Raw genomic sequence first — 19,008 nt, 5'->3', positions numbered from 1 at the left:
CACATTCTGTCAGACCTCTCCACCATGACCCGCCCGTCTTGGGTTGCCCTGTGGGCATGGCTTAGTTTCATTGAGTTAGAAAAGGCTGTGGTCCTAGTGTGATTAGATTGACTAGTTTTCTGTGAGTATGGTTTCAGTGTATCTGCCCTCTGATGCCCTCTTACAACACCTACCATCTTACTTGGGTTTCTCTTACCTTGGGCATGGGGTATCTCTTCACGGCTACTCCAGCAAAGCACAGCAGCTGCTCCTTACCTTGGATGAGGGGTATCTCTTTACTGCCACCATTCCTGACCTTCAACGTGGGATAGCTCCTCTAGGCCCTCCTGCCCACGCAGCGACCACTCCTTGGATGTGGGGTTGCTCCTTAGGGCCGCTGCCCCGGCCTCAGATGCAGGGTAGCTCCCCTTGGCCGTTTCTGCACCATCACAGCCTGACACTCTCGGCCGCTGCCCCTGACTTCAGACGTGGGGTAGCTCCTTTCGGCCGCACTTAGTGCGCCGGTCACAGCTGCCTGTGCTTTCACTTACTCTTGCTGAACTTAGGGTTTAGGAATAATTAAGAATAGCTAAAAGCCTTTTTAGGAGATAGTGAGCTTAGGATGCTAGGGGCAAACAGGATTTAGAAAGATAAGAAATAAACTGAGGAATGTGGTGTGCAGCCCAGACATAAGCATCAGTTACAATGTGATCACCAGGACACATAAGAAGAAGTAGATAATAGATAGTAAACCCGATTCTGAGAGAATCGCTGAAGCAGGAACTCTGTTTGTAGGGCAACAATGATTTCTGGAGACAATAAATCTGGGTTGGGGGGGTACTGAAAATGTCAAACCTCTGACCTGATGCTTTTGTCAAAGTATAAAAGAGAACCTAAACCTTGAAATAAACATGTAGTCCTGTACTTTGAGTCAGAGGCTGCATCATCCCCCACCAACACCGCTCACCCCTTCAGGCTGATCCCCTGGCTGCTGGAGCTGGACTCTGGCAGTACTTGGTTGGCATGTGTGTATTTTCTTTCCTCTTTTCTCTGGCTATAGATTGGCTTTTGGCAGTGAAAGTGCGGAGCCTTAACCACTGGACCACCAGGGAATCCTTGCCCTAGATTTTTAAACAAGAATTAACATCAGTTCTCACACATGTTACAGCTGTCTCTGAGGTTTAGTTCTCTTCTCTGCTGCAGCCCACGTGCCTGAGATCTTCAGTGGAATTTCATGTTTACAATTTGGTTAGACATCAGTGTCTGAATTCAGGGGTTATTTTGTTCTTGCTTTTTCTATTTTAAAAATAGGACCTTATCTTCTTCTTGTATGCAGTGTTGCTATTGTGAAATCTAATTTCACTCTGATTGATGGAGGAGCTGTTCTTTCTCTCTGGAGGCATTTAGAATCTCCTCTTTGCCTTTGCAATTCTTACATGTCCATGTCCATGTGGGGGTTCACCTTCTCGGTCCTCAACCCTGTTTGTCATGTCACTCCATGAGCCTTTTGCTCTGAGATCTTTCATCTTTCTTTAATTCTAATAAACATATTTTTATTATTTCTTCTAGTATATATTTTCTGCTTCAGGTTCACCTCTTATCCATCTCCTACCATTTTTACTTTTCGTATCTCTTAGCTCTTTTCCCCCCTTCTTTTTGCCTTCTAGGAAGGTTTTCATACACATCAGCTCTATTCCATGCTTTTGTCCTCTCTGAGGGTGGCCTTCATTTCTACTTTTTTATTTCTCATCTGTAACATTTCCATTTGTTCTTTATTACAACTTCATGTTGCAGCTGAACATTACCAACATTTTCTCTTTTAGGTTGCTTCCTTGGTGGATCAGACAGTAAAGAGTCTGCCTGCAGTACAGGAGACCTGGGTTTGATTCCTGGGTTAGCATTGCAGAAACCAGTACTCGAGAAAACAAGCACACACTTAGAGAGTTGGAGAACTCAGGTTTATTACACCAGCGGGCCCAGAGGAGTTAACAGTCCAAGCTCTGAGCCCCGAACAAAGGGATTACAGAATTTTTATAGACAGACTGTAAGTGGGCAACACTATCTGTTAACAGGCTGGTTTAAACTAAGGGGTTTCATGCTCGCAGGAACAGTCGTCAAAATGGGGAGGGGGATGCCTGACCTGGGCAGGCATGATTAAGCAGGTTTGCAGGGGCTTGGCAATTGCAAAAAGCAGGACAAGGGTGAGTGAGATAAAATTTAGTTCCTAGTATTGCAAATCCCCACCTTTTGAGACTACGTGACCTACGTGATCTAGACTTTGCAAGGGGCAAGCTGAGTTACAGAGGTAGAAGGAGAAGCAGGTTATGTAAAATTTTAACTTTTCCTCTTCATTGGGAAGATCTCTGGGAGGAGGAAATGGCAACCCACTCCAGAATTCTTGCCTGGAGAATCCTATGGACTGAGGAGCCCAACAGGCTATAGTCCATGGGGTCGCAAAGAGTTGGATAAGACTGGGTGACTAACACTTTCTCTTTTAGAGTATATTTACTATGTTACTTAAAATGGAGCTCTGTGACAACCTAGAGGGGTGGGATGGGGTAGGAGGGAGGAGGGAGGTTCAAGAGGGAGGGGACATATGTATACTTATGGCTGATTCATGTTGATGTATGGCAGAAACCATCACAATACTGTAATTATCCTCTAATTAAAAATAAAACAGAAAAAAGTATAATCAGAAAAAAATGTGTAAAAAAAATTTGGCTCCACATGTTCCAACAATTTCAAACAATAGTTTGGATGGTGCTCAGGGGGTTGTGTTTCTTCTTTGTTCATCTTGGGAGTATGGTCGTTTCCGCCTGGGTACGCATGTTCTGCTGGGGTCTGGGATGTTTTATGAGCAAGCGCTAAAGACCAGGCTCTGGTTGGTGTCTCCCTAGAGAAGTTAAGGAGGTATTGGGGGAAGGATATTCCCCAGGATGGAGTGTCACAATGAGTAACCCTCATTATCTGATACCGGGTTGGCCAAAAAGCTTTTTTGAGTTTTCAAAACACCTTATGGAAAAACCCAAACGAATTTTTGGCCAACCCAATACTTGGCAGCTTATCTACTGTTCCATTTATTTTATTGATTTATTTTAAATTTATTTTTGACCGCACTGGGTCTTTGTTGCTGAATGCGAGCTTTCAGCGTTACGGCAAATGGGGGCAGCTACTCTCTAGTTGCAGTGCATGGGCGTTTCATTGTGGTAGCTTCTCCTGTTGTGGAGCATGGGCTTAGTTGTCCCACAGCACAGGGATCTTCCTGGACCAGAGACGGAACCTGTGTCCTCTGCATTGGCAGGCAGATTCTTAACCGCTGGACCTGCAGAGAAGCCCTCAATGTTCACTTTAAACTCTCAGAAAGAACAGTCTGGGGATGAGGGCGGCCTTAGTTTCTAATCCATCACCCAGAGGTCTCAGGAGGGGAGGACAGGGAAGAGGAGATGCCCTAGGGCAGCTGGTCAACCACCACTCCGCATCCTGAGGCAGGGCCTCCGATCTGCCCTGATCGTGCCCTACACAAAGCACCCGTGGCCTGGCTGCTGCCACTGAAATCATGTTAAAGGGCGGGTGGGGAGCATGGGATCCTCAAGGCAAAATGCAGGAGAGGTGGGCACAGAGCACCAGGGAGCTTCTAAGAGGAACCGGTCACATTATATTGGTTAATCCAGGTAGTGGAACATGTGTTACACTGTTTATCACTATACTCCAAACATGGGGAAAGTCCCTGGCGGTTCAGTGGTAAAGAATCCACCTGTCAGTGCAGGAGACACAGGTTTGATCCCTGGGTCAGGAAGATCTCCTGGAGGAGGAAATGGCAACCCACTCAAGTATTCTTGCCTAGAGAATCCCACGGACAGAGGAGCCTGGCAGCCTACAGTCCATGGGGTCACAGAGAATTAGACATGACTGAGCAACTACCCAACAATACTCCAAACATAGTTCATAAAAAATCTCTTATGTTTACTTGGTACTTAACTATAAGACAGAAGAAATACCATCAAAACTCTATGAACAGGTTTAAGTAGGATTTATCTTTCAATCAAGCTAAGTAAGGCTTACAGAGCTTCTTTCTAGGCAGAGTGTTTATTTTGTTCCCTACAGGGCACTGCTACTGCTAAGTCACTTCAGTCATGTCCAACTCTGTGCAACCCCATAGATGGCAGCCACCAGGCTCCCCCCGTCCCTGGGATTCACCAGGCAAGAATACTGGAGTGGGTTGCCATTTCCTTTTCCAATGCATGAAAGTGAAAAGTGAAAGTGAAGTCGCTCAGTCGTGTCTGAGTCTTCAGGACCCCATGGACTGCAGCTTACCGGGCTCCTCCATCCATGTGATTTTCCAGGCCCTATTAACACTTAAAACAGCTTAGGATTTCAGATTTGTGGGTTGTTTTTTTTTTTAATGAAAGACATGGTATCTGCCCTCAAGACCTACTATTTAGACATTTGATCAGTATGCATTTAAACATTTATTTCTGCTTTATTGACTATGCCAAAGCCTTTGACTGTGTGGATCACAATAAACTGTGGAAAATTCTGAAAGAGATAGGAATACCAGACCACTTGACCTGCCTCTTGAGAAACCTATATGCAGGTCAGGAAGCAACAGTTAGAACTGGATATGGAACAACAGACTGGTTCCAAATAGGAAAAGGAGTACGTCAAGGCTGTATATTGTCACCCTGCTTATTTAACTTCTATGTAGAATACAACATGAGAAACGCTGGGCTGGAAGAAGCACAAACTAGAATCAAGATTGCCAGAGAACTATCAACAACCTCAGATATGCAGATGACACCACCCTTATGGCAGAAAGTGGAGAGGAACTAAAAAGCCTCTTGAGGAATGTGAAAGAGGAGAGTGAAAAAGTTGGCTTAAAGCTCAACATTCAGAAAACGAAGATCATGGCATCTGGTCCCATCACTTCATGGGAAATAGATGGGGAAACAGTGTCAGACTTTATTTTTTGGGGCTCCAAAATCACCACAGAGGGTGACTGAAGCCATGAAATGAAAAGATGCTTACTCCTTGGAAGGGAAGTTATGACCAACCTAGATAGCATATTAAAAAGCAGAGACATTACTTTGCCAATAAAGGTCCATCTAGTCAAGGCTATGGTTTTTCCAGTAGTCATGTATGGATGTGAGAGTTGGGCTGTGAAGAAAGCTGAGCGCCGAAGAATTGATGGTTTTGAACTGTGGTGTTGGAGAAGACTCTTGAGAGTCCCTTGGACTGCAAGGAGATCCAACCAGTCCATCCTAAAGGAGATTAGTCCTGGGATTTCTTTGGAAGGAATGATGCTAAAGCTGAAACTCCAGAACTTTGACCACCTCATGCGAAAAGTTGACTCATTGGAAAAAGACTCTGATGCTGGGAGGGATTGGGGGCAGGAGAAGGGGACGACAGAGGATGAGATGGCTGGATGGCATCACTGACTCAATGGACATTAGTCTGAGTGAACTCCGGGAGTTGACGGACAGGGAGGCCTGGCGTGCTGCCATTCATGGGGTCGCAAAGAGTCGGACACGACTGAGCAGCTGAACTGAATTGAACTGACTGAGCTGAATGGGAAAGGCTGTTCATCTAACAACTAACACACATTAAGAGCTTAGCATCTATCAGGCATTATTCTACACACTAGGAATACAGCAGTAAACAAAGGCCCTGCCTTCTTGGAGTCTCCATCTTTATGAGGTAAGCACGACAATAGCAGACAAGTAAACATATCTGTGGGTGGCGATACATGACATACAGAGAAGGAAAGCCAAGACAGGCGTGAACGGCCAGGGCGAGGCGAGATGATGCCATGCTAGATAAAGTCATTAGGGGAGACCTCACAGCTAACATGACACTGGTCAGGAGGAGCTCATGCAGGTAGCAGGGAGAGGGTGTTCTTGTATAGGCAACAGCCTGTGCAAAGGTCCTGGGGTAGGGGCATGGCCTGGTGTGATGGGAATAGCAAGCCAGGACTTGAAAGCAGACAGTGGATGGCATAGGGTAGGGGCTTCCAGGGCCAGAGGCTGAGGCACCAGGTGCTTCAGGACTTCACCACCACGGTGGGGACTTAGCCGTGAACTGAGAGCAACATGCACGACATGCACGACATGGGGAAGGTTCTGACCAGAAGTGAAGGATCCGACTTACATTTTAAGCAGGCCACTGTGGCTGCTGTGGCCATGACCTTGAGACAGCCACTCAGTACTGCTCAGTCTTGGCATTTTCTGTTCTAAGCCCCTATATTTAAACGGAATGATGACTCAGTCATTCAGAGTAACCACTAGTCTGAGACCACAAAGTCACCAGCTCCCTACTTCACTGTTTTCATTCAGCTGAGAGGAGAGTAACTTACTGCCCCCTCCACAAACGTCTACACAGACCCATCTCTGAAGCATAACTTGCTCTGTCACACTCCGATTATTTCTATGCCTGCCAGTGATCCCCACTAAGCTGTGAGCTCCTTTAGGGACACAAAGAGTAGCCATATGTATATGTACAACTGATTCACTTCGCTGCACAGGAGGAACTAACACAATGTTGTAAAGCAATTATACACCAATAAAAAACGAATTAAAAAAAATGACCTTAAAGCCTGTTACGTAGAGTGAAGTCAGAAAGAGAAAAGCAAGTATTATATATTAACACATATGGAATCTAGAAAAAATGGTACAGGTGAACCTGTTTGCAGGGCAGGAACAGAGAAGCAGACTTAGAGACTTGTGGACACAGCAGGGAAAGGAGAGGATGGGACAGACTGGGAGAGTAGCACTGATGCACATACGCTGCCATGGGTTAAACAGACAGCTGATGGGAAGCTGCTGTGCAGACAAGGAGCTCAGTTCGGGGCTCTGTGATCACCCAGAGGGGTGGTGTGAGGGGGAAGGGAGGTCCAAGAAGGTCGGGATATATGTACACTTTACAGCTGATTCACATCGTTGTACAGCAGAAACCAATACAACATTGTAAAACAATTATCCTCCAATTAAAAATAATAAAGTATTACACCTAAAAAAAGACCCTGATGCTGGGCAAAGGCACTGGTGGCAAAGACTGAGGGCAAAAGGAGAAGGGTGAGGCAGAGGATGAGATGTTTGGATGGCATCACTGACTCAATGGATATGAGTTTGAGCAAACTCCAGGAGATAGTGGGGGACAGAGGAGCCTGGCAGGCTACAGTTCATGAGGTCATAAAGAGTCAGAGATGACTTAATAACTGAACACCACCACCTAAAAAAATTAATTTAAAAAAAAAGAAAGAAAGACGCAAGTCTCTATGGTGCTCACACTCAGATTTTATTAGCCGGAGTCCCACCTCCGAGGAGATACACAACCAGCCAAGGCACCCAGCTACCATCCTGTTCTTGCTTCCAGGGCCGATTCCAGGGCTCCCCGGGGGTGGGGTTTCTGCAAAGCTGCTTCAGGGCCTGGTTTCCACAGGTACAGAGAGCTCAAGGGAGGGAAGCCCAGACTCAGGGTCCAGTCTTCTCCACAGGGGAGAGGACACAGAAGCCAAATGGGTTGTGCATCACAGAGCAAGAAGAGAGAACCCTGAGCTGTGCCCTGGAGGCCGGGGCACTTGGGATTCCTTCTGCTGGCCAGGCCACTGGATGGCGGCCTGCCTGCCCCCAACAGTAGCCAGTCCCTGCCTGGTCAGACCCTTTCTGCGTTCACTGTTGCACATATAAGGCAGCTCAATGCCTCCTAACTGGGCTCTATGAGCTCCAGCTGCTGGAGGACAAGGACCAAGCATCTGATTAGAAGGTGAGGTGACAGGGCATCCACCCTGGGGTACACCCACCAGCCCGCAGGAGCCTGAGGCCCAAGGGGGCTGCTCTGTCCCGGGGTGCCAAGGGCTTGCGAGCAGAGCACCCCAACTAGGAGTGGACCGTCCTGCCGATGGGCCGTTTCTCTGTGAAGAAGCTTTTTAGCAGTAGCACCTGGCTGAAGCTAACCACAAACAGGGCGATGGTCTCACCGATGGACCAGTAAGAGACTCGGCTGTTGAGGTCTTCTGCGCGGGCCCGGTCCTGTGCCTCCCGGAGTCGGTAATGCTTCTGGGAGTCGATCACCGTCTTCAGAGCCTCATGGATGGTCACACAGGCGGACTCCATCTGGGCAGGAAGAGCAAAGAGGTCGCTGCTGACCCTCAGAAACGAAGAATGGAAACTGGCACACACAAAGCAAACTCCGTCATCAACATCCTAGGTACTACTGAGTGCTAACGATGTGTCTGCACTAAGGGTCTGACACAGTTTTATTCATAATAAGCCTAACTGAGGTTCAGAAAGGTCAGGTAGCTCGTCCAGAGTCACAGAGCTAGGAGATGGCAGAAGTGTGAAAGTGTCAGTCACATCTCCGTCATGTCCGACTCTTTGCGACCCATGGTCTGAAGCCCTCCAGGGTTCTCTCTCCATGGGATTCTCCAGGCAAGAATACTGGAGTGGGTTGCCATTTTCTTCTCCTGGTGATCTTCGCAACCCAAGGATCGAACCTGGGTCTTTCGCATTGTAGGCAGATTCTTTATCACCTGAACCACCAGGGAAGCCAGATATGAACTCAACTGTCAGGGCTGCTCCCAATGCAGAGGACCTGGGCTGAATCCCTGGTTGGGGAACTAGGTCCCACATGCCACAGCTAAGATCTGGTGCAGGCAAATAAATAAAAACTCAACTGTTCGAGTCCTGAGACTATGCTTTCAAACACTGTCCTGTGTTCCTTTTTTTTCCTGAGCTCTTATTTAACACTTACCATATCCCTGACAGGCAAGGATCATTACCCCCAGTGCTACGGAGGGCTGACTGATTGCTTACTGCATATACTAAAGAGGAAATTGAGTCTTAGAGAGGCTACATGACTTGCCCAAGGTCACACAGCAAATTAATGGCAGGGCATGATGTAAATTCCAACTGCACTAGACTCTGAATCTACCCTGGCGGCTCAGATGGTAAAGAATCTGCCTGCAGTGCAGAAGACTAAGGTTCAGTTCCTGGGTCAGGAAGATCCCCTGAAGAAGGGAACGGCTACCCACTCCAGTATTCTTGCTTTGGACAGAGGAGCCTGGCAGGCTACAGGCATGGAGTCGCAAAATAGTCGGACGTGATTGAGAGACTGACACCTTCACTTTATTTCTGAATCTACTGCTCATTCTATTACAAAACTGCTGCCTACACTTCTAGGCATACATACAAATATATGAAAACATACACTTCTCATGTACATAGACCCATACCCACATACAAACAAGGGCAAAGACACAGACACGTGTGCCTGTCAGCACATACACATGCGTATACTCACATGTAACACGTGCTACTTCACAACTTCCTTTACTTGCTAAACTACCATGTATAGCAGGCAGAACTTTGACTATGTCCCCACCACCACTACCAAGGTCCCTGCTCTAACCCCAGGAAGCTGTGAATACAATGAGCTGTGACTATGACAACTATATGTCATACCTGAGACTGTCCAGGGAGCCTGAGAGCCCCTCAAAACAGGGAACTTTCTCAAGCTGACAGCTGAAGGAGAATTTAAGAGAGATGGACACAGGAGGATTCAGCACACTGCTGCTGGCTCTGAAGATGGAGAAGGTCACATGCAAGGAGCAGAGAAAGAACCCTAAGAGCAGAGAGCATGACCGCCAACTACAAGGAACTCAATTCCGCCAAGCACCTGAGTGAGTGTGAGACGCCCCAGAGCCTCCAGAGGACAGCCTGACCCCACCAGGATCTTGATTTCAGCCCCGAGAACTTGAGCAAAGCCTCTAGAACTGTGAGATAATAAACGGTTATTAATTTCAACCATCTGTAGTAAATACTGACTCAGCAATGGAAAACTAAGACAGTATGCCTTTGAAAGAACATGTCCTTACTCACTGGCAACCTCTAAAACATTCAAAACCTAGAAAACTCTATGGACAATGGGTTCCTGTGCTACAGAATTTCATAAGCACCCGACAGACAACTGCTTCCCATACTGGAAAGGTGAACTGTTCATGAAGTTCAATATAAGAAGCTAGAAACTAGGGCTTTCCTGGTGGTCCAGTGGTTAAGACTTTGCGCTTACAAGGCAGGGGGCCTGGATTCTATCCCTGGTCAGGGAACTAGATCCCACAGGCTGAAACTAAAGATCATATCTGCTGTAACTAAGAACCAGCGCAGTCGAAGAAATAATTTTTTTTTAAGACGAGTGGATCTGGGAGCCATTTAGAGACTTTGTAACAGGTCTCTAAAAATCAGTGGGATGAAATCAGCGGGATGGACAGAGATATACATATATATATGTATACCTGCATCTGAATGGCTGTGTGTATATGCATGCATATGCATGTGTACATATATGCACACACACGTTCAATATGTATAAATCCATACTTTGCTTTTTAAATACAAGGGAAGGGCTCCTTGGCTCTCCAGGCTGGAATTCCATCCTGTGTTTACCTCCATCGCACACTCATTCAGAAACTCAAGGTATACATTTCATTCACTTGAACTGGGTGCTCCTGGGACCCCTGGGCCTGGCCTGAGCATTCAGCAGTACAGGTTGATACCTCCACCCTCCTCCCAGAGTCCAGAGTCACTGGGGAAGGAGTGAGGTCAGGGTTGGCAGGGAGGAAGAGAGACTGAGGAGGACACAGAAATCACAGGTGCAGACACCCCGGGCAGGGGACATGCCACATTGCCGAGGAAGACATCACTTCAGAGGCTTGGCTTGCATGTCACCGGCCAGAGACCAGCACCGTGAGTGTCTGAAGAGGGCCCGAGACCTTCACAGGAACAACCTCAGACCCGATCAGTGATGGGAAGGTCGGTCCTCAAAGTTAAGAGAGCAAGAGGTGGTGTTCTCCAGTCTTCCTGGCGTCTGAACCAGCAGACCCCTTTGAAACTTGGCATGGGCCCCCAGAGACCAAGAGCAACATGACACCAAGATCCACAGACACTGGGAGCAGCCCTTACCGGAGAAACATCATTCCTCCCTTCTCAGGGACCTGCCGTTGCCGTTTGCCTAAGACACCAATTCCGCTTGTTTCCACAAAGTTTCAGTTAGGCAGCCTGGCCAGCCTGCTTCCTGCCCAGCAGGAAGCCAGCAGAGGCCCTTTTTTTGCAAACAGCTCTGTTTGCCCAGGGCCAGGGGTCCCCAGCTCTCCCAGAGCGTGACTTTCACCCTGCTGAGACCTCCAACCCTGCTAGTTCCCAGTGTCCTGGAGCCTCACGGGGATGGTGGGCACTACTCCATCCTGACAGGTGGTCTCTGGAGACACTGACCAATCCTTCTGCCCCTGGGACTATCCCTCTCCTGCATCCCATGCCCACTCCCATCTTATCTCCACCACCTGCTGGGGCCCAGGTCTTCACTCTGCAACTGTCTGGAAATTCACTCAGCCTCACCTCTTCAGGGCCTCCACTGATAAAAGCAAGTTCCCTACGTACAATCCTTCAAGCTGCAAACTTTCAAAGGTGCAAATGTGCATGCCATCACGGTCAGGCGTGACAGTGCAGCTTGCCCTCCACCTCCTACTGCTGACAACCCTGCATCGCTACCATCTCCCACCTCCACTCCCTCCTCCAGTCAGTGACTCTTCCTGCCTGTTGACTCGATGCCAGCCCGTGTGCCACCTGTTGTCCTGTGCTCCTGTACTTTCCAAGGTACTGTACTATAAGATTAAAAATGTTTCCTTTATTTTTTGTTTGTTTTTATGTGTTATTTGTGTGAAGAGTATTATAAACCTATATAGATGATTGTGTTAGTTGGATACTTTGTTGGACTTAGGAACAAATTGGACTTATGAATGCATTCTCGGAAGAAAACTTGTTCGTACATAGGAGACTTACTGTACTTGGTTCTTTAAATTCTTGAAGAACTCAGAGGCAGTGTCGTGTGAGCTGGCCTCAGAGTAGAGTCAGGGAAACTTTAGTCTTCCCTTGACCAACACTGAGGCAGCCCCGGACCTTGAACCTCTGTCAGAAGCCTCCAGCCTCCCCTAGGACCTGCCCAGACTCTCGGGATGCTGGAAGTGCTTCAAGCTTGGCCTCCCTCAGCAGAAACCCTGGCCCGTGTCCTCTGCTAGAAGCCCGGTCGTTCTGGAACTCAGGGTGAAGACAGTCCCTCCTGCCTGGGACTCGGTCACTCTGGATCCTGTTCTTTCCCCGAGGCTGATACTAGTGCCACGGCACATGGCCTCTGGCGCAGTGCTGACCTAGACAAAGCCTCATGGGAAGAGACATGACAGCTGCAGGCAGAGATGGGATCTGTGCCAAGCAAAGTAAGAGCAAAGTTAAGATCAGGGCCCAGGAGGAAAGTGATGCCCTGAATACCTGCATCTGCTGTTCTCGCCACCTGGGAGGCCCTCCGTCCTCCCATGCCAGACATGCTCCTGGACAAGCACTCACACCGTCGCTTGTCAGCTAAGACTCTCCCTGCGAAGACTTTCCCAAACCTCCTGGAAGAGTCAATTGGTCCCTTCCCTGAGAACCCTCACCCTTAAATCACAGCTCTGGGACTTCCCTTGTGGCTTAGTGGTAAAGAGGCCGCCTGCCAATGCAGGAGATGTGGGTTCAATCCCTAGTCTGGGAAGATCCCACATGCCACGGGGCAAACTAAGCCTGTGCACCACAACTATTAAGCTTGTGCTCTAGAGCCCGGGAGCCGCAACTACTGAAGCCCACTTGCCCTAGAGCCCATGTTCTGCAACAAGAGAAGCCATTGCACTGAGAAGCTTGTGTAGCGCACCTAGAGAGTAACCTCCTGCTTGCCGCAACTAGAGAAAAGACTGAGCAGCAAGTAAGACGCAGCACAACCAAAAATAAATAAATAAACAGAATTATTAAAAAGAAAAGACACAGCTCTGATCACAGCATCCTCCGGGCACAAGTGCAGACGGAGCACATGCCCAGCATTAGCAAGTGAGCTTTGTCAGAGGCAGACACAGATAGAACCCCACTCAATCAGGGAGGGGGGACAGAGGTTCAGAAGCAGAAGGAAATGTCTCTTCTGCATCTGGGCAGAAGTAAGGATGAGGTCCCCAGATGCAGAAGCAGCAAGTACAATCTCTCCTGCAACAAAACGCAACTCTGAGGCTCCAGGAAAGAATGTCTCTACTGCCCTAACCCACAAAGCCTATTTCTCTACTGACTAAAGGGCCATACAGTCAAAGCTATGGTTCTTCCAATAGTGATGTATGGATGTGAGAGTTGGATCATAAAGAAGGCTGAGCGCTGAAGAACTGATGCTTTCGAACTGTGATGCTGGAGAAGACGCCTGAGAATCCCTTAGACAGCCTGTGCTCAGTCAATCCTAAAGGAAATCAACCCTGAATATTCACTGGAAGGACTGACGCTAAAGCTGAAGCTCCAATCCTTTGGCCACCTGATGCAAAGAGCCAACTCACAAAAAGACCCTGATGCTGGGAAAGACTGAGGGCAGGAGAAGGGGGCGACAGATGATGAGATGAGATGGTTGGATGCACCACTGACTCAATGGACGTGAGTTTGAGCAGACTCCGGGAGACGGTGAAGGACAGGGAAGCCTGGCATATGCAGTCTATGGGGTTGCAAAGAGTCAGACACGACTGAGCAACTGAACAACAACTGCACTAACCCACAAAGCCTTTTCTCTACTGGTTTCTTTTCCACTATGTCAAGGGGCAAATCTCTCAGCTCATGTGGCAACAGTGATAAAGAATCTACCTGCCAATGCAGTCAAAGGAGGAGCCGTGGGTTTGATCCTGGGTTGGAAAGATTCCCTGGAGGAAGAATTGGCAACCTGCTCCAGTATTCTTCCCTGGAGAATCCCATGGACAGAGCCTAGTGGGCTACAGTCCATGTGGTGGCAAAGAGTCGGACACGACTGAGCAACTGAGCACACCCACAGCTCCTGGAAACTTACAAAATCTTCAGCACAGAAGCTATTTCATCAACGACCAACAGAACTCTTGAGAGGACAGGTTGTGAAAGCTCTTACACATAAAGACACATCCTGGGCTGGACTGTCTATCAGCACTCATGTTGCCAAGTTCAAATACAATGATGCCCAGCAGAACTCTCCACGCATGGGCACCAGCCACTTGGGACTATTGAGCACTAGACAGATGTGTTGTTACAGAGCAAACAAGGAAGCGAATTTTAACATTAATATGTCAGTAGCCCTAAGTAGGTAGTGTTTACTGACTGCACAGTGCAGTACTAACCTCCAGCTGCTCAGAGAATAAACCCATCATCAAAGCCACAGAGGAATGGAGCCTGTGGTCACTTTGGAGGGCAGCCCAGAAGGTGACCTGGTCTCACCAGAGACTCAGATGCTCTGACTTTGGTTCTGGGACAGGTGCGGCCACATATGGTCATTCCCATCTTGGGGGCTTTCCTGGGTCCTGCCACTCAGTCGCTTGACAAATATTTGGTGAGCTCCTATTCTGTGCCACACTCCATGCACCAGGGCGCTGAGGGCCCATGGGTAAATAACACAACAGTTCCAGCCTGAGTCTGTGTCTGGGAGGGAGGAGCTTGAACAGCAGGAGGAGAGACTGATGGAGGAGGCTGAGGTTGAATTATAGTTAACCGTGAGCCCCGGGTGACACAGATGACTATCTGTCCTCCAAAAGTGTCACCATTTCTCTGTCAGGATGTGGAGCTGTCACTAGGGATCAACTGCCTAACAGGAATGTATGTGCCAGCCCTCCTTCCATCCACCCAGACTGTCCACACAACTATTTCTCAACAATGAGATATGAGCAGGGCTAATGGTGTCACTTCTGAGCCAGGGTTTTTAAGAAGCAGGCAGGGCTTTCTCATTCTCTTCAATTTTTGGTGGCAAGAAACAGAGGACTCTGAAGCCCTAAGGGACAGTGGAAAGATGACCAAAAAGGAGCCTGTTTTCCCAAGTCACTCCATGGAGGAGAGTCCTCCACCCCCATCCCCACTCTCCAGATTACTGAGTGAGAATCAAAATTCCCATTGTATTAAGCTATTGATATTTGAGGTTGACTTGTGATAGCAGCTTGTGTTACCTTAACTGATACACCATAAAAGCAGGATTTTGTCTTTCTGATGCAGATGCACTGAAGGAGCAGAGAGGCACGTATTGTGTGTGCTTTGAGAGCGGTGCTGTGTCAGACTAAATGGGAACGTGGGAATATCAGAAGAAAGTACTGCAGGGACACAGTTAAAGAATGGAGAGGAAGACCAGAAGGGGAACCAGAAAGAAGAAACATAAGGTCTTCTAGGACTAGATATGAACACAGGCAGAGCAAATACTGCAACTTCAGACTGGGAGGTGGGTGGCTGGTGACTGTTCATCAGCCAAGACCAGGACAGACAAGGAGGAATAGGCTGGGAGCGGGGGTGGCGGGGGTGGGGGGGGAGCGGAGTTCACCTCAGACTGTTGGTGCTGACGTCCACTCACCTGGGTGAGAGCTGTGACTCTGTTCCCCATGTCTGGGAGAATGGGGGGCTCATCGCCCACTTGAAAATCAAAGTAGACAGTTTTATGAGAGAAGGTGGAAAACTCATTACTGAAGCAAAACTGATACACGCCCTTGACCTCGGCCTTGTGCGTGAAGCTGTCATACTGTTTCTTGGTTTCACTGTAGATGGTGTTCCCCAGGGGGTCTTTCACAAAGCAGTCGACATCGTAGTGGCCTCCAGTGATGACCTGACAACCATAAAAGAGATCCACAGGCCATTTTTCACCAGGGGGCAACCACCACTTACCAAAAGCTAACCGGCCACTGTGATTAGATGGCACGAACAGTGTTTTCCTTTAGTCTTTACAACCTTCTAAAGCAGGTGCCATGACACTCCCCAATTCACAGAGGAGGAGTCTGAGGCTGAGAGAATTGAACTGTTCACATCACACAGCGTGAAAGTAACAAGGCTAAGACTTGGAACCATGTCAGACTCACTCCAAAGGTTTTGCTCTGCAAGAGTGCAAAGAGCCATGGGATTTCCCTGGTGGTCCAGTGGTTAAGATTTTGCCTTCCTGGATTCCCTTCACTGTTCACCTGAAACCTCCACAACATTGTTAACAGGCTATACTCTAATACAAAATTAAAAGTTTTTTTTAAAAAGACTTTGCTTTCCAATGCAGGGAGTGCAGGTTCCATCCATGGTGAGGGAGCTAAGATACCACATGCCTAACAGCCAAACAACCAAAACACAAAACAGAAGCAACATTGTAACAAATTCAACAGACTTTTAAAATGGTCCACATCAAAAAAAAAAAAAAATCTTGAAAAAAAGGGTGCAAAGAGCTTAATTCTCCCCACTTTACACAGGAGGAAACTGAGGCTCTGGACGTTTATATTATTGCAGATGAAATGCAAGAGGAAGGCAAATACAGATTGAAGCCTTCACAGAATCAGTGACTACCAGGGGAGTCATTAGTTTAAACTGCACCACAGGAAAGATAAGATCTGCTAAGGGCAGAATCACAGGGATGGCCACTGACTAGAACTAAGGTCCATCAAAGAACACAGTCAAAGGCCTCCATCTGCTTCCAGGCGTTAATATTTCCTTTTGTACAGATGGAAGAAATTGCTTTGTGATCAGTGAGATTCCTAATGCTGGACATGTACAGACTTATGCTGAGCCCATAACAGCGGTTTCTGACCTAGCATGGACCTGATGACCTCTCAGGCCCCTCCAGCCTCACAACAATCTGTTTTCAAATACTTATTCATGTAGTTATTTATTGCACTGCATTGTGTCTTCATTGCATCCCACAGGATCTTTCGTTGTGGCACATAGGATTAGTTGTTCTGCAGCATGTAGGATCTTACTTTCCTGACCAGGGATTGAATCCATGTCCCCTACACTGCAAGGCAGATTCTTAACCACTGGACCGCCAGGGAAGTCCCACAAGGATCATTTTTTTTGACGACTATGTCTGGGTGACCCCTGTTTACCCAGCTGCAGTTTGCACACTGTCCACAAATGTGAAAGTAACCAGATGAATGACTCAGAGGCCAGGACACATGATGCTGTCCCCATGCACAGCCTCTTTTAGTGGTTTTGGTCAGAGAGGGCCCATCAAACTGCCTACCCTCCCTTTCGCTGCCCGTGCCACTTCCCTTCTGTAATGCCTGCCAGTATGTGTCCACGATCAGACGCCTGTCTGGATATCTGGGCAGGATTGCCTAAACTCAGATCTGCAGCTCTCTCACTCAAGACCTACCTGCTCCCTACCGCCTCCCCCTCCCCCACTACACCCCAGCAGCGAGCCATGAGAACTCTCACACCAGCCAAGAGTGCAGGAGCTTGGAGCTTTTCTGAGCCATATGGCAGTAGCCACAACACCACTCCTTGTAAACACTGCCAGGCTCAAAGCCTGCGTGGACTCCTTTCCAAAGCACCCTCCCTCCCCCTAACTATGACTTCAAACGCTAGAGAGAAGGGGGGAAAATAAAACCACGAACCCATTTCCTCTCGCTGCCATTTTCCAGTACAGGCGGGGACAAAGTTGTCCAAAAAACGTTGGGACAGAGAGGCTGGTGCCATAGATGGCGTTCTGTAGAGTCAACGCGCTCTCAGGTCATTCAGATCAACTCCCCGGGAAGCCGGAGCCGCCCGGGCATCCCTCTCCTGGGCATGTACCTGCGGTGCTACCTCCCTGGCTAGTCGGCCCGTCTCGGGTGGGCTCTGACTTCCTTGTCTCTGGTCATTCCCGCCTCCCTCTGCAGCCTCTTTGGCTAATTCCAGCTACTACAGCCGGGGGCGCACGAGTGACCCCTGAAGCCCTGGAAGCGGGAGAGAGAGGAGGCGCCGGTCTCACCTGGTAGTCTAGGGAGAACTTCACGCCCTGCTCCACCTCCTCGTGGAAGCACTGCTTGGCGTTGTCCGGCAGCTCGAAGGTGAGCTCGGCGCCCCGCGGCCGCTCCGCCTGGAGCAGCAGCAGTAGCAGCAGTAGCAGCAGCGGCAGCGCGGAGGCGGAGCGCGGGACCACGCCACCCATGATGCCCCCGGTCCAGTCCGGCAGGCCGCGGCTCGGGCGTGCGCTCCGCACGGGCGGGGCGGCAGCTGCGGGACCCGGACCAGGTGCAGCTCAGACGTGGCGCGAGCCGGCGCCGCGCTTCCGGGCCCGCCGCTCAGAGCGCAGACTCGCGCTCGGGGGTGGGCCCGGGACGCGGGCCAGGGAGCATCGCTGCGCCTGCGCGCTGGCTGGGCTGGGGAAGGGGACACTCCCCCTTCGCTGCCCCGCCCCGCTTTCCTGCTGGAGCGTGTCAGCGAAGGGGAGGCGAGGCCCTCGCCGCCAGCGCGCATCTCCCCAAAGCGCACTGTACTTGCATCCCCAACAGGGATGTTTCTGCACCCTCTGGGTCCCGCAGGGTTGAGTGTTTCCCGGAGTCGGCCCAGGTCCACGCAGTCCATACTGTCTGGCTGCAGGAGCACGAAGCCCGTGAGGTTTTACAGGGTACACTCTGTTTTTGACTGGCTCTGGAGAAAGTCCCCTGGTCTACCAATGGGTGTGCCCAAACTTGCTGTAACACAGTAGTTAGGAAGGCTAGATGAAAGAAGAGATGGAAACTCTGAGAATCCAATTAACACCCCTCTTTTTCATTCCCACCCTCTTCCCAAGGTGAAAATGTATGCCATGGGTCAGGAGATGGATGGTGAGAGTAAGTAGAAACCCCACAATTACATCTACTCCGGGAAAAACCGACAGGCGTGCTCATACTCAAAGCTTCACGAAGCTTCGTGAAGATGGGAATACAAGTCTCTCGCTCAGGGGTTTCAGGTTCGCTTTGGTTGTCAGGATAAGTGGAAGGTTCTTCTGGGACAAAGCAATCATTGTTTTCTTTCCTTTTGACTTCTCAAAAGCGCTGGAAATTAAATTAATTTACTGAGGACTTCCCTGGTGGCTCAGAGGGTTAAGTGACTGCCTTCAATGCAGGAGACCTAGGTTTGATCCCCGGGTGGGGAAGATCCCCTGGAGAAGGAAATGGCAACCCACTCCAGTATTCTTGCCCGGAAAACCCCATGGATGGAGAAGCCTGATGGGCTACAGTCCATGGAGTCACAAAGAGCCGGACACGACTGAGTG

At 49.1% G+C, this 19,008-nt stretch overlaps 1 protein-coding gene across 1 annotated transcript; it reads right to left on the bottom strand.

Moving 5' to 3' along the window:
- Nucleotides 1-7,255: 7,255 nt before the first annotated feature.
- Nucleotides 7,256-18,035, bottom strand: TMED3 (transmembrane p24 trafficking protein 3). The gene is made up of 3 exons (XM_052659743.1): nucleotides 17,740-18,035; nucleotides 15,373-15,621; nucleotides 7,256-8,087 (listed from the first exon to the last, which is right to left on the bottom strand). The coding sequence occupies exons 1-3, from the start codon at nucleotides 17,917-17,919 to the stop codon at nucleotides 7,851-7,853; spliced, it is 666 nt and encodes a 221-aa protein (XP_052515703.1). The 5' UTR covers nucleotides 17,920-18,035; the 3' UTR covers nucleotides 7,256-7,850.
- Between the last annotated feature and the right edge of the window lie 973 nt (nucleotides 18,036-19,008).

Source organism: Budorcas taxicolor, chromosome 21 (assembly GCF_023091745.1).
Source record: "Budorcas taxicolor isolate Tak-1 chromosome 21, Takin1.1, whole genome shotgun sequence".
NCBI lineage: Eukaryota > Metazoa > Chordata > Mammalia > Artiodactyla > Bovidae > Budorcas > Budorcas taxicolor.
This window is presented reverse-complemented; position numbering and strand designations above follow the sequence as displayed.